At 38.9% G+C, this 16,580-nt stretch overlaps 1 protein-coding gene across 1 annotated transcript; it reads right to left on the bottom strand.

Moving 5' to 3' along the window:
- Positions 1 to 286: 286 nt before the first annotated feature.
- LOC135464339 (protein dcd1A-like) lies at positions 287 to 16,115 on the bottom strand. The gene is made up of 13 exons (XM_064741766.1): positions 15,978 to 16,115; positions 15,043 to 15,175; positions 13,493 to 13,590; positions 12,186 to 12,253; positions 11,122 to 11,230; positions 10,407 to 10,441; positions 9,718 to 9,812; positions 7,302 to 7,409; positions 5,326 to 5,420; positions 4,617 to 4,727; positions 3,234 to 3,348; positions 2,542 to 2,758; positions 287 to 467 (listed from the first exon to the last, which is right to left on the bottom strand). The coding sequence occupies exons 1-13, from the start codon at positions 16,074 to 16,076 to the stop codon at positions 416 to 418; spliced, it is 1,335 nt and encodes a 444-aa protein (XP_064597836.1). The 5' UTR covers positions 16,077 to 16,115; the 3' UTR covers positions 287 to 415.
- Positions 16,116 to 16,580: the final 465 nt, after the last annotated feature.

The raw sequence follows: 16,580 nt of genomic DNA, 5'->3' as shown, positions 1-16,580 counted from the left end.
CAATGAAGGAGTGAAATAGTCGATTGATTGCCCCAGCACTGCTCCCCACAGGCCTGCATATTAATACAAATGTCCATTTTGACTCAAGACAGTCTGTCATTCTGTAGTCTACACGAAGAATTAGCTTATCGGTTCCTGTGTAAACATACGTTATCATCATGTGATTTTTCTTTTAACGACACCATTCGTTTTACCAGTAAACAGGCCTATAAATAAAATCAGCAATACGCAAACTTCCTAACAAGTGTATATTGAGCGAATCATAAGTTTTATTCGAGTTTTTAAACTGAAAAACATTTTGGTCATTTTAGCTAAATTAAATATTCCGTTAAGTGGCTCGTCATCAGAGGAAGGCCAGGGTCATTTGACTTGTGATGAAGATCACCTAAGGCAAATAGAGCAAGGTCAAGCGAGATCAAGGTCGCGGTTCATTGAAGAGAGCCTTCATGTCCAGACGAACGAATTGTCTGAAATGCAGAAAATATTATAAAAGTATTAAATTTACGACTTTACGAATTTTTGTTTTGTGTAAACACAAGCATCAGCAGGAAACAGTATCGACCGAGTGATAGTGACACAGGAAATGCATTGTGAAAAACTAATTATCTGCACCAGCAGAAAAATGTCAGTATAAAAAACGTTCAGTAGAATGAGGTTAGCTTTCCGTGGCACAGGCACAAATATGAATACAATTTTTACAAAGCAACTTCAATGGGTAAAAAGCAAATGAGAAAGTAATGGACGAGAGATTTTGCTGTTGTTGTTGTATCGGCGTTCCTACATATTTGAGATAATTGTAAGTAATTTTCTGCAATGTAGTGATAATAATGTAAAAATTACGAAATTCTATGCCATTGTCATCTGAAAAACCTTCTATTTTCGTTCTTGTTTCACACAGCAAAATGACATTTATTGTCCTCAGGTCAACTTCGGAATCAAAAGTTTGCGTTGCCGCCATTTTTGTACACTTATAGTAATTAGGGTGTCTATAGAACCTGCAATTATAGGCTTTTAGAAATCGGACCAGGATTTTCTCACCACAGTTCGAAAAGGAATTTACCATTTAATACCCTTGTGTGGAAATTGGTTATATGTTTTGAGTAACATGGATAAAAATATGGACTTTTCAGGCATTGGCATTTAGATTTTGGCTTCAACGTAAAGCCATTATTTTAGAGTTTTGGGTTGCGATTGTGATGATGTCATCATGTCATCTGTGCCCTTCTGACCAATCAGAGTTTCCTAATTTGGTTCACTGCTCCGCCTATTCCATGTGGAAATGTATAAATAGGCTGATTTTTCAGCTTCTGTAGATGGCCTTGGAATCTGCCAGAAGTAATCATCGAGCTGGTGGTAAGCATCCCAAGTAGATATTTTATTAAGAGTGGAAAAATCCTTGTACGGTGAATTTGGAAACAGTCCAAGTGTCTGGAATAGTGATTTGTGATCCAGCTTAAGAACTAGGAGACAGATGACACTTGGTGGGAACCAGTCCCAGGAAGGCGGGAATACAGTGTCAAAAATCTGGGAATCTTTCTCAGTCCCAAAATTCTGGGACTGTCAGTCTTACGAAACCTGAGAATCCAGCTCCAGTCTTGTGCAAGTGGAACTTATCTGAGATATCAAAAGTGGACAACAGAGACTATATACCAGAATATATCAACTGGACTTTGGTATATATAATTTGAGCCAAGAGTCTCATGAGACTTTCTGTGCCATGTATGCTAACTGGGATTCCCATATGACACTCAACCGTTTCGTAATTGTGTCAACTGCTGGTTCCTCCCTCGTCATAATAAATATTCATCATGTGATTCACTGACAATCTGCTGTTGGAGAACTTTGATTTCGTATAAGAATCTCGAATCTCATGTAGAAGTCATACTGGATAACAACTCAGTTCAGGAAATGTTATGAAATCGAATCCAAATAGTAGAGGCGTCTCCGAGTTCATGGGAGGGAATCCGGATTAGTTTATTCTTTTAACAAGATTCGCTCGGCATGTTAAATATCGAACAGGATTAAAGTGAGTGAATGGTGTCGCACTCATAGGTGCCTGTATACTTGAGGAGAAGACATGATAAGAAACAAAAGCACATAAGAGAAATACAATAATTGAACCGCTGCACTACTTTGTCGCCACGCTGCTTATCTCCCTTGCATACTGGATTGTTCAAGGACCGTTTCCACAAAGCCAGTTTTGAATTGTCAAATTTTGAAATATCATTTTAGAGCTTATTTTTGTAAATTAAATTTTTTATTACCGCTTCAATCTTATCTTAAGGCAAATGTGTCAAAATTTCAACATACATAACCAAAAACAATGCATTGTGAGAACGTTTTAAATTTTGGCTTAAATCAGAAATGAGAAATCGGTCCCAGGTTCTGAAGAACGGTTTTATTTATCATGTAACAAGACAAACTCCAAGAAAAAAAATGGGTGAGTGTAAATTACTGAATTTGAATACAGCTTCTCGATTGGGAAGATAAACCTCTTTAGAAATGGAGGTAGAAAAACTTGGACGAGAATAATGCACGTACCGTTCATACGCGTACTTTGGTCCTGATTCGTACGTTGCTGCAGCATTGGACAGGTAAGCCACGCCATTAGTGAGATCATAGACAGCCACCTGAAGGTTTCCGGTCTGTACTATTGAGACTATATTCTGGATAACATTTTCAGGTGTAATAGATCCGTAATATTTCTTAATTTGCTCCGACAATACCTGATTGTAACCGGGGCAAATCCAATCCATTCCTGAAACAAATTAATTTGGTGTGAAGTTATTTCCCGGTACTTTAATAAAGGGGAAGAGCCTCATTTTGATTTGATTTAATCATTGTTTTACGCTGTACTTAAGAATGTTTCCCTTATACGACGGCGGCCAGCATTTTGGTGGGGGGGCGGGGGGGGGGGGAACCCGTAAAAAACCCACGACCATAAGCCGGTTGATGGCGGACCTCCCCCGTACTGCTGAAGAGGAAGCCAGCATGAGTTGGACTTGAACGCACAGCGCCAACATTGAGGAGAGATGTTGGGTCACTACGCCGCGCAGGAACGCTAACCACCTCGGCCACATAGGCTCCAACCTCATTTTGTTCAGTGCTTATTTTTTCTAGATCAGATTACAGACCGCCTTGTATTCCGGTCCCCTAAATTACTGGTAATCTGACATTTGTAATGACATGAATCAATCAAGCAATCCAAAATAATCGATCTCTCAGTGCCTTACCCCAGTAAACTGTATCCTCTATCCGTGGATGCCAGTCTTGTAGAGGCTGCAGATTTGTATCATCGTAGAAGTTAGCTACAGAGGCAGAATACTGGATGCCTCTGAATTCAGCCGTCTGAAAGGATAACATCAACTTGAATTTAATATACACATACTGCATACAAAAATCCACTGTAAGAAAACTTTGTAAATCAGTTTTCCCCGCGTTTTCTCGTTAATCACGTTGCCTTATGGGTCTATATACCCATGTGACGTCATTTAGGAAGAAAGGTTTCGAGAAATCTGGCTTCAGTGTTGTGAAAGTGGGCTTATGATCTAGCAGGTAAATACTGTTTTATTGTCAGTTTGCTAGTTTGCTTGGGTTTAACGTCTCTTTCAGTCATTATTTCAATTCATTATGTTTCGGTTTTTTACACGACGGTGTCTGTTTTAGCTGGTGGGTGGCAATGGTAGGTAGGTATATCCATAATGCTGCCTCACTGGAAGGCCATGCTACAGACACTAGACACGCTGCTCCACACAGTAACAGCACACCGACACTACTCGTCAATTTAGAGTGAGTGAGTGCTTGGGGTTTAACGTCGTACTCAACAATTTTTCAGTCATATGACGACGAAGGAATCCTTAGGGTGCATGTACGTGTAATGTGCCTCCTTGTAGCAGGACGGATTTCCACCGCTCTTTTATCTAGTGCTGCTTCACTGAGATGACTTACCGAAGGCAAGTAAGCCCCCCCCCCCCCCCCCCCGCCCGAGCCATAATCCAGATACGGGTCAACCAGTCGTTGCACTATCCCCTTCATACTGAATACCAAGCGAGGAAGTAACAACTTCCTCTTTTAAAGTCTTAGGTATGACTCGATCAAGGATTGATCCTGGATCTACCGGTCCCGAAGCCTCAATTTAGACTTAGCGCCAAGGGAACGCGGAATAAAACTGTCAGTTTTAAAGAGGTTGGTCGAATCAAATGTTCGTTAAAAAGTTCAACAAAAGCAACAAATTCTGAAATAAAAATTGATTTTAGTCAAATGCTACAAATCGTACGAAATGGAGCCCATTCTATTTCCATTCGACGACTGGATAAAATAAATCACATATGCAAACGGGGCTTTATAGCGATCGTAGTTTTCCGTATTATCCCATTAATGATTTCATTTTTACGCTGTAATTGTCACATAGAAGACACCCACGAGATATAAGAGTGGAGGAAAACGAAAAGTTCTTGCCGAAACCAACACACGTCTTACCAAATGCAGACTTAGAGATTTTCTAACGTAAGATGTACATGTATATCGATTAAGGAGTTAGATTTGGCAAACGGAACATATTGGTCAACGTTATAGATGCCACGCTCTCAGCTTTGATGCCACGCCCCAACCCTTACCTTTCCATCTCCTACGCCCAACAGGAGGTCACAGGTCCTGTGAGCTTTTGATATCCTGTTGACGGAGTCGTTCAGGGAGTTGTCAAATTGCAGAATGTCCCGCAGCAAATACTGGAACACAAGAACTACATTTTGTATACACGCCATATTGTCATTTTGTTTTAGTGGAAAGAGCTGTGTTTGTCTATTGCGGTCATGATATATTGACACCAAACACTACAACTCACAACTTTCAGCAGGTTGCCAGTATATGCCGGGTGTTCGTCATTCCCTTTTTTATTAAGATATTGGTGCATATGTCTATTCTCCAGACCAAAATCCAAAAATATAATGGTTCTGCAATAGCATCATACTGACATGCTAAAGAACAGCCATATTGATGAGAGAAAAATATTGTTTGAACAACTAATTACATTGTTCCAGCCTCCGTTCTTCTGAAAATTCATGTAAAAGACTACTTCATACAGTGTAAAACCAGAGCAGCTTTCTCTCTGGTCGTACGTGGAAAATTCTGTCAGTAACCTGCGGATGGTCGTGGGTTTCTGCGCGGTTTCCTCCCACTATAATGCTGGCTGACGTCGTATAGGTGAAATATTCTTGAGTAAAGGTATGGCGTAATATTAAAATTAATAAATAAATAAATCTACGTCGAGCATCAAGCGACGAAAAAACAACACTGGGAGCAAACCTGTAAAAAATAAAAAGTTACCGTGAAGGGAGTCCCGAATCTGGATTCTTTTCCAAACGTCTCATCAGCATAAGAAACCCCAATCTCAGAAATAGCCATTTGTGATGAGCTCATACCTGAACAAGACGAAGGCGATATACGCAACACTTGTTATAAAGCAAACTTCTAACAAGTTCATAACCTATTCGTTTTTCACTGCTACAGCAACGGCCAGTTTTGTGCGTGAAGGAAACCAGTAGTGCCTGGAGTAAACCACCGACCTTTGGCAAGTCACTGGAACTCTCTCGCGTGTGATAAGTCATATTGGCGAAGTTGACAAGAGATCTCCGGCAAACTTCATATATCGCATGTGATAAGTCATATTGGCGAAGTTGACAAGAGATCTCCAGCAAACATAACAAATAAGAATATACAAATCAGCACCGAAGACCGCTTCTTGTCACCAAAGCATCATGAACAATAGGGTAGAAGGATCAGCACCGACGAACGCTTACTGCCACCAAAGCACCATGAACAATAAGGGAGAAGGATCAGCACCAACGACCGCTTACTGCCACCAAAGCACCATGAACAATAGGGGAGAAGGAATTGTGAAAAGTCCCTGCTTGGTTATTACGGTGTTGAACAATCATGGCTGAAATACCAGCAATGTAGCGCTAATTCCGAATCATTCATTCTCGTTTTTACTTATAATTGAGTATTATTAATTTCAACTACATGTTCACGTCGATATGCCACTATTACATATGTGAGGGCCTCTCTCACTTATTCGATATGCCACTATTACATATGTGAGGGCCTCTCTCACTTATTCGATATGCCACTATTACATATGTGAGGGCCTCTCTCACTTATTCGATATGCCACTATTACATATGTGAGGGCCTCTCTCACTTATTCGATATGCCACTATTACATATGTGAGGGCTTCTCTCACTTATTCGATATGCCACTATTACATATGTGAGGGCCTCTCTCACTTATTCGATATGCCACTATTACATATGTGAGGGCCTCTCTCACTTATTCGATATGCCACTATTACATATGTGAGGGCCTCTCTCACTTATTCGTGATATTACACTTACAGGACGGCGGCCAGCATTATGGTTGGAGGGAACTGGGCGTAGCCCGGGGGTAAACCCACGACCACCTGCAAGACAAGGCAAGACCTTCCCACGTACGGCCGGAGAGGAATCCAGCATGAACTGGACTTGAACTCACAGCGACCACATTGGTGAGAAGCTCCTGAGTCATTACGCTGCGCTAGCGCGCTAACCAACTGAGCCACGGAGGCCCCTGAAATAATAGCAAGAAGCACCATAGTAATATTTACATAATCGTATAGGCCTGCATGCAGAGGACTTCAAAGTATGGAAATTAAAGACAGAGCAGCGACAGAAGTGAGTGTGCTCCTTGACAAGTGTTTGGTCACACATAACCGGTGAAACGGTCTCTTGTCAGTTACCTCAGTCTGGGTTTATTCTAACTCTCCATGCAATTGCATAAGTAGTAAAAAACTTCTGTTTAGTAGTATACACAAGAGTTTAACACACGACGCAGTTTAACTCAACGCAGTTGGTTTCAGCCGCTCATGGCCGTGCGACTTGGAGAATTTACCGACACACACGTAACAACAGGAGTACAACAGCAGGTGAATCGCGTCGTAACTTCACATGCTCGTGCGCTTGCGACCAGAAAGAGCAATCTGGATAAGTCCAGTTGAGTTTGAGGTTCTCGTCTGTATCGATGCTTTACAAACCCTATATAGGCTTAAGCATGGTTAAGCTAGCAATATGCAGGGATGATATTTACAATTTATTAGATGTCACTGGTCTAGAATTGTTCACAATTCTGTGTTGACGTGACGTTTAATGAACATTTACGTGAAAACCATGAAGTCTAACGAACGCTGAGGAAAACAACCGTTGACCAAAGCTAAATCTTAAGATTCCATTTATTTTGGAACCAGTAAAAGTGCTAAACTGAATGCTTACCAGTAATTGACCCAATCCAGGCTGCCCACCCAAAGTTTGCAAAGGCGTTGCCATCCTTAGAGTCGGTCGGGTGATAGACAGTGACCTGAGGGTGATCCTTGAATGGCCCTGTCAACGCCAAGCATGTACATTCACATTATCAAATGGCGAATTTATTGACTCTTTTGATACATGAAATATTACGTTATTGTTAAAAGTTATCATGCTATATGGTTTTTAACAATGAAGTCGAGATCATTATCAAATCATTTTATTTATAAAAATTAAATAAATAAATAAATTTGATAAGTAAAATTAAATAAATAAATTTGATAAATAAAAATTAAAAAAATAAATAAATTTGATAAATAAAATTAAATAAATAAATTTGATAAATAAAATTAAATAAATAAATTTGATAAATAAAAATTAAATAAATTTAATAAATTGGTTAGTCACTTAATAATAATCCCAGCTTGTGGATGGAAAGCTTGTGAAACCTTTAACAGTTATGTGGTCATGCTGTGACTTCATTATTATTACTACTGAACCCACGTGCATGTACAATTATGAGTTTTAAGCAGTTTATATAGTTTTTGTTTATTGTTTGTTTATTCAGTTGATTGGTGTTTTATGCTCTACTGAAGAATATTTCACTTACACGGCGGCGGCCAGCGTTATTGTGAAAGGAAACCGAGCAGAGCCCGGGGCATACTGATGGCAAATCTTCTCAGAAAACGGTAGGTGAAGAAACCGGTCTGAGCTGGGCTTCAACTCAGAGCGACCGCTTTGGTGAAAGACTCCTGTGTCTGGCGTGCTAAGTACCTCAGACCCCTTTGTTCATTGATTTATTTATTCATTTGATTGGTGTTTTACGCCGGACTCAACAATATTTCACTTATACGACGGTAGCCAGCATTATGGTGGGAGGAAACCTGGCAGAGCCCGGGGGAAACCCACGACCATCCATAGGTTGCTGAGAGACCTTCCCACTTATGGCCGGAGAGGAAGCTAGCATGAGCTGGACTTGAACGCACAGCGACCGCATTGGTGAAAGACTCCTGAGTCCAACCAACTGAGCCACGGAGGCCCCTTTGTTCATTGAAAGTGTTAGTTTATGTTTATCTGAACTTTTATCTGCCTGCTTTTAAGATTATTTCTACGAATTCTATGATTGAATTAGCCTGTGCTATCATTTTCCTTAAACTGAGTTTTTGTTTGATTTACAATCACTTCAGATCTATTCTGAAAGTAACTACTCAAATTACACAAAAGCAAGTTTTAAGTTCAACCTGAAGAGGAGCGTTTTTAAATCACATTTCGATACATTTATGTGAGTAATATACTAATTACGTTCGATACATCACAATGTAACCTTTGGTAGCATTACAATACAATCTCCGGTTACATTTCAATACAACTTTCAGTTACATTTCAATACAACTTTCGGTTACATTTCAATACAACTTTCGGTTACATTTCAATACAATTTCGGTTGTATGACAGTACAACTTTCGGTTACATTTCAATACAACTTTCGGTTACATTTCAATACAACTTTCAGTTACATTTCAATACAACTTTCGGTTACATTTCAATACAATTTCGGTTGTATGACAGTACAACTTTCGGTTACATTTCAATACAACTTTCGGTTACATTTCAATACAATTTCGGTTGTATGACAGTACAACTTTCGGTTACATTTCAATACAACTATCGGATACATTTCAATACAATTGCGGTTATATGACAATACAACTTTCGGTTGCATCACAATAAACTCATGGTGACATTGCAATACACCTTTTCTAAAAAATAATCTGTTAAATTTAGCAGAAAGTCTTTGGTCTGAGAGAAGCCAGAATGTATTTGATTATTGTCTAAAAATACGACACATATTCTATTAATTCAACATTAGATTGCATTAGACTAACAGGATGTTATGTTGAATATGACACAGTATTGTGTTACAATAACAGAATACATTCTCTTGAACTTTTAGACTACAATTAACAAATTTGTGTTGGGTATATGATGGCACGACTTTCGGTTACATTACAACTTTTCGTTATATGACAACATGAATTTCGGTTACATGATAATGAAGTTTGGTTTCATTACATTACAGTACAACTTTCAGCTATCTAACCAATGCGGCCGCTGTGAGTTCAAGTCCAGCTCATGCTGGATTCCTCTCCTGCCGTACGTGGGAAGGTCTGTGAGCAACCTGCGGATGGCCGTGGGTTTCCCCAGGGCTCTGCCCGGTTTCCACGCACCATAATGCTGGCCGCCGTCGTATAAGTGAAATATTGTTGAGTACGGCGTAAAACACCAATCAAATAAATAAATAAACTTTCAGCTATATCACAGTGCAACTTTCTGCTACATTACAGTACAACTTGTTCAAACTCATCGATGCATAACCATCACCCACCGTCATAACTCCAGTCGAGGGCCCTCAGCTGTAGGAGAGACCTGGGGGTGGGGACACTCTTCCCCCACGCACCCAGCATCGAGCACGAGCCCTTCCTGCAAGATCAGTACATTTATACCGTTACCACGCTGTCCACTGACTGCCTAACTGGCTGATTAAATAATCGCTTACCTGACAAATGGTTGATTTAGTGTAACGTAATGTAATTGACATAGCTGGCCACAATGACCCAGGAGCCTTTCGCCAAAGCGGTCTCTGTGAATTCAAGTCAAGCTCGTGCTGGTTTCGTCTCCCTCTGTTCGCACGTGGGATGGTCCTCCAGTAACCTGTGGATGGTCGTGGGTTTCCCGGAGCCGGGTTTCCAACTACCGTTTCCAACTACCGTAATGCTGGCGGCTGTCGTATAAGTGAAACCTTCTTCAGTACGGGGTGAAACACCAATCAAACAAACAAATAAATAAATGAACACATAGCGAGTGAAAAGTAGGGATGACGTAATTGATTTCCGAAGCAATTGATTAGAAGGTTACTAGACTGAGGAACGAGTTTCAGCTTGACTGATTTAAATGTTGAACTTATGGACAATTCAGTGATCGTTTGATTGAATGCTTTATGACTAACTGAGTGATCAATTTGTTGATTGCTGAAGTGTTTCAGTTGCTCAGAGACAAAGCACACACAAATCTCACGTGAGTTCTCCCAGCATGTGAATGCGCATCAATTTCTGTAACAAATAACATAGTTGAAAAGTAATTCCATTACATCCTGTTTTGTGTGTATTAGAGTTTAGCTTATACAGTTTAAACTGAACCCCATCCCCCTTCTCCCAATTCCTCAAAATATTCAGTAAAACTTTTAAGCTTACAAAACGTTTCGACCGAACAAAAACTCGGATACAGATGTGCTCTAAATACCCTGTAGATACAAATGTATTTGTAAAATTTTCAAAATCCGACCGATAATGCGTTTGTGCATGTTCAATGTAGCACATCTGTATCTACAGGGTGATCCTTGTTACATTGTGTTGACTTGATGACTGAGATGCTGTGTGTAAAATTTCACAACGATTGGGTAAATATCTTGATAAACTTTGTTTCGGGAGAGCTTATTTTTGATGCACTGTTTACATACAGTTCAGAAATCCCAAACCTTTTTTATGAGATACAGGACAGAAATTATGTTATAACGTAATACTCTGTTTATCTAATATAATCCTTATATTATATTATATTAATAATATTATTAATATATTATATTAATTATTACATGAATTAACAGCATGTTTGTGTTATATGCCATAAAACAATCTGCTGCAATAACAGAAAACATTCTAGCATCAGATTTTCTGTTAAATTTTATATATTATTTTGTTGGGTGTACGGACACACATATAACACTATATACCTTATAATCCGCCCCTGAAGCGTCCGCTAGACCTTTCAGTTCCTCTGCGAAATATTTTCCCGTGAAGCGTTCTGTGGCGAGAATTTCCAGGTCCAGAGCGAAGTCCAGGCTGTAGGGGAAGAAACCAAAGATTTTAAATTTATTGGTTTATTTGATTGGTATTTTACGCCGTACTCAAGAATATTTCACATATACGACGGTGGCCAACATTATGGTGAGGAGAAACTGAGCAGAGCCCGGGGAAAACCACTACCCCCCGCTGGTTGCTGACAGACCTTCCCACTTACGCAGAGAGTTTAAAAGATAACACTAGACCAAATGTATATATGCCTCGATAAAGTATTCCATATGAAGTTTGAAAAGGAAAAAAAAAATTTTTTTGTGATCTTGCATAATCGAGGTGTCGCATTTCAAAGTAAGCAAAATCGACCATACTGAAAGAGTCGAGATAATACGAGTGACGTGACATCGTGTTTCCGGGTGTTCAACCATGGCCTCGATAGATCACCTGCTTGGAACGTGATTTATAAAGTGACAAAGCACATCAGAAGTCAGTGACTGTATGTGTGTATACAGTACTCTAACCAGGCTTCTCACGGGCAAGGGGGCTCCGTGGCCAAGCTGGTTAGCAGGTCAGCGCGGCTCAATGCTCCATGTGACTCTCACCAATGCGGACGCTGTGACTTTAAATCCAACTCATGATGTCTGCCTCTCATGCGGATGGATGTGGGTTTCCCTTGAGCTCTGTTCAGTTTCCTCTCACCAAAATACTGACCGCCGTAGAATAAGTGAAATGTTCTAAATGCGGCGTAAAACATCAATCAAATAAACAAACAAATACGTAACAATGACCAGGTTTGAAGTGAAACATCCGCGCCTGGCCAAGAACCAAACCTGGATTTGAACTCGCGATCCACCTCATTGGATTATATTTAGTGAAGAAATTTAAGTTAATTAATATTTGAAGACATACTGGAATCAACAGCGTGAAAATTACATAGTAAAAATCACAAAAACTGATACAAAAACAAGGGAGGTAAAGAAGCCTTTAAAGTCCGACTTACCCATAGTTGCTGACGTCTTTCAAAAACCAGTTTGGAATGAACGTTACGGTCCCGTTGACAGCCTCAATCTGAGAATAAAGGGGGAATATCTGGTTTCATGAGATGTTAGGAAAGATAGACAGATGATTTCGTAACGTCTGTCTACTCCCGCATACATATGTACAGATGATTCCGTCAGAAATATCCGTCTTGTTACAGACCAACGACAACGGACAGTTTGAATGTGATGTTTCGAACCCACGACCATCCGAACAAAACTGGCAAACCATCCCACGTATGTCTGGAGAGATGGTCAGCATGACTTAAACTCACAGGTAGGGTACCTACTTTACTGTGCTGAACTAACACGTTAACCTCTACTTAATTATTTGATTAAGCTCAAGAATCCTTCACTTAATATATCACCGGCACGTAACTGATTACCTTCCCAGCATGTTACGATCAGATTCTACTCTCAATGCATATGTATGCAGACACTTTCGGCAACATCCACCGTTAATATCGTCCCTTTGAACGCTATTTCGGTCGTATCACGCGTGTGTCTGCTTGTACATGTAGCAGACTAGATCCAAAATGGCAACAAATTTGTAGTGCTACCTCACTAGAAATGCATACTGAAGATACCTGAAATGACACCCACCCTGTCACATTATATCAACTCCAGGCTGATCGCCAAGTGAACTGGTGTCATGATTACTGACGTTGAAGTCTTAGTGATGACTCAATTCGGTATGGAAACTTAGTTCTATACATCTTCTTGTATTTGACATTTACCACTCTCAGGAAATTTCACCATTTACCAAACCTGATAATCAGCGCTTGCAAAGGAAAGTGACAAGGGCTGTGTGTTAGACTTCTTTTTTTTTTTCAAAACGGTCATCTTCAGATGAGATTAATTACATCATTACATTATTTTTATTTCAGATCATTTGTTTAGCTGTTATTTCACACCGTACTCGGGAATAATTTTAGGGATGACGTTATTTGCATTTGACATGTACCACTCTCAGTAAATTTTAAAAATTACCAGATCTGATGATCAAATGTCTTCCTTGCAAATGTTTAGTGTAGAAGAAAAAGAATGTTTCGAATTTGAACTCCTTTGTCGCCAAAGGTAATATATGTCTTACTCATGTGATTTGTCAAAACTCGTTTAACATTTATAATTCCGACAAATATTTGCCAGTATTTTTTCCGTTTAAATGTAAATTTACAAAACACTGATTCCATTCGTTAAGCAATGTGGTGCAAAATTAAACACATTTTTAAAAGTTAATTTTTTCTATGTGACTGTGATGAATGCTTACAATTTGGTCTTCCATATACTCCCATACCGCATCCGCCATCTTTAAAGTTGCGTTTTTCTGAAGTTTACCGTGTGCAAAACCCATTTCGTATGGACTTCCTGTAATTTAAATAAAAAACATTTCTATTTATTTTTGCGACTAAAAATGTAATACACATGTCTTGCGTTCATGTAATATTACCTCGACTCGTATCTTGTTTTTCACTTGTAACACATCTAAACTTAACAATGTAAATCTGATATAATTGTATTTATCGTATTTATCGCATGATATGTTTTCGTGTTATAATTTTTGGGCCAAATTTGTTTCATTTAAAGCAATAACTTTTGGTAAACTTTGAATCCGGACTTGATCTTAAACTTGTTTGAATCAAAACAATTTATAAATCTACTCCAGGGTTTTTGCTTAACAAAAGCATAAAATGATGTGACATGAAGCATAAATATGACGTCACCGGAGAACATAACTCGCATAAAACATGTCTTAAATCGCATTTTCTATAAAACATCGTGTTTTGTGTGTACATGTAGTTAAGCTGGAAAGCCAAAGAGTTAGTTCACATCCTCTACTAAGTACATCAGAGAATGAGTTGATTTTGCTTCTCTTGGAATCGACCTGTATAGACGGGAGATGCCCCCTATTCTGTTTTCAATTCCCTCTGAAAAGAAAATTTAAGAAAAAATGAACTATCATGTTATCTATGACTATATTGCACATTTTGCATGATTTTTAAAATTCTCGTAATTCTCTTAGTTCTCGTAATTCTCGTAGATCTCGTAATTCTCGTAGATTTCGTAATTCTCGTAATTCTCGTAGATCTCGTAATTCTCGTAGTTCTCGTTATTCTCGTTATTCTCGTAATAGATCTCCACTATTCGTTTAAAAAGGTCAGAAAAGAAACTATGATAAATTCCGCAGCACGACAAAAGGTATAAAATTGCATTGGAAATAAACAAAACTGAGTAAAAATAGACGAAAGGTTTCAGAGTTAAACTGACCTTGATCTGTGACTTGTCACGTTGAAACCCGCCATAAAACAGAAATACGAGTGTCAGCGTATACATATGTTTACTTCAAACAGAGAGCGTTTCTAACCACCATGACAAACTATGTGATTTTCTAAATGCGTGTCTCACAGTATACCTACCTTAAACATGTACAATATCAAAATGCCAAACGTGGAGATTGTCTGGAGGCTTGTCTCAGCATCCACTAACATTTATTGTGATTTTTCTGACTGTATGTACTTTCTTACTTCTTATGTAGTTTATGTTGAACGTTCTATTGGGAACTGGACGATTACTGACAATATGGCTGACGATTGGTACACTATTGTCTGTTGAGTTCAAGTCCAGCTCATGCTGGCTTCCTCTTCAGCCGTACGTGGAAAGGTCCTCCAGCAACCTGCGGATAGTCGTGGGTTTCCCCCAGGCTCTGTCCGATTTTCTCCTGCCATAATGCTTGCCGCCGTCGTATATGTGAAATATTCTTGAGTACGGCGAAAAAACAATAAATAACAATTGTTTTTTTCCACGCCAAAGTCTACTCACCCCAAACATGTACGATATCAAATCCATCTTCTCCGTTACCCACGCGATAGAGCTTCCCGTTGGTGGTGGAGTCCACAAACACAGGAGCCTGGGTGTCGATAGGGTTAACATTGGGACGAGCGTGGTCAGGATTCTAAGGATGGTAATAGTACAGTACTTACTTACACTTCATAGTTATACGCATTTCGTGTTTCGTTTGAATTATTGATTTCTTTAACTCATATTTAATGTTATATTCAATTTTGCTTAATTTCGAAAAGAGAGGATTTAAACGTTCTCTTCCTGGTTTCCTCTCAGTATAATGCTGACCGCTGTCGTGTAAGTAAAATATTCTTTTATGAGTGCTTAGGGTTTGACGTTGTACTTAACTGTTTTTCAGTCATATGATGACTAAGGAGTCCCAAGAGTCCATGTTAAACAAATTCTAGAACACGGCTTTAAAGACTATTTAAATAATGAAATGATAAATTTTGATCAAATTTGTGGTGAAAATATATCCAGATGGATTAGTATATTTACAAAATTAATAGTTAATTAACCATAATTTAAGTTTTGCTGTGCAACTTTTGTTATTTATTATTTATTACAGACAAATTGCATGTAGGCTAAAAGACTATGTTGTTAAATTAAATGTAAAAGCTATTCAATACAATGACAGAAGTGACGATCCAGGCGTGCTTTTGTTTCTTTTTTCTTCTTTTCTTTTGCCACAAAATACATTCTGATATTTCATTTTTATGTAAATAATAAAAAGAGTTCAAGTGAAGACAGAATAATTTGAGCCTTTCAGGTTAAGTATATTCAAAGAAACGCCAAATCTAGTCCACCAGATATACATTAAATATTTATGACTTTGCGACACTCACCAAAGTGTCTTCAACAGATCTAGCTTATAACAGATTTAGTGTTTTATTTTATGTTCGATTTAAACTTACCGGAACACAATGAGATCCGGAGACGTGAGCAATGAAAACGGACAGAATCAGGCACTTAACATTTGCAAATTTCATTTTGACAACCGTCTTTGTCTGCATTCACTCTCTTACACGAATCTCATCTCATCTCACACACAGTTACACGTACACTATACATAGATGCATTTTGTGTGATAATCTACTCGGTTGAATTAAGGACAAATAGAAAGCGTGTTATCGTGCACTGATAACAAAATCGGGAGAGGGACAATATGCGGGGTCCGTACTACATAAAGACCTTTGTTTTCGCACGAGATTTAGCAGAGATAAAAATGTTATCTGTTTTTGACGGGTCGTCATTTTGATCTACTGCGATTTTGTAACTAAATATATAGTACGTAATTATACTATACATACACGGTGCATCCTAAAAGCGTGTGTGGTAGTTTACTTAAAGGTCCATTAAAATTATATATTAATCTTTCAATTTATTTCTCTATTTGATTGGTGTTTTACGCCGTACTCAAGAATATTTCGCTTATACGCTGACGGTCAGCATTATGGTGGGTGGAAACCGGGCAGATCCCGGGGGAAACCCAAGATCACCCGCACTATGCTGGGAGG

Source organism: Liolophura sinensis, chromosome 4, assembly GCF_032854445.1.
Source record: "Liolophura sinensis isolate JHLJ2023 chromosome 4, CUHK_Ljap_v2, whole genome shotgun sequence".
NCBI classification, from domain to species: domain Eukaryota; kingdom Metazoa; phylum Mollusca; class Polyplacophora; order Chitonida; family Chitonidae; genus Liolophura; species Liolophura sinensis.
Note: the sequence above shows the minus strand (reverse complement) of the source record. Positions and strands in the feature narration are given on the sequence as shown.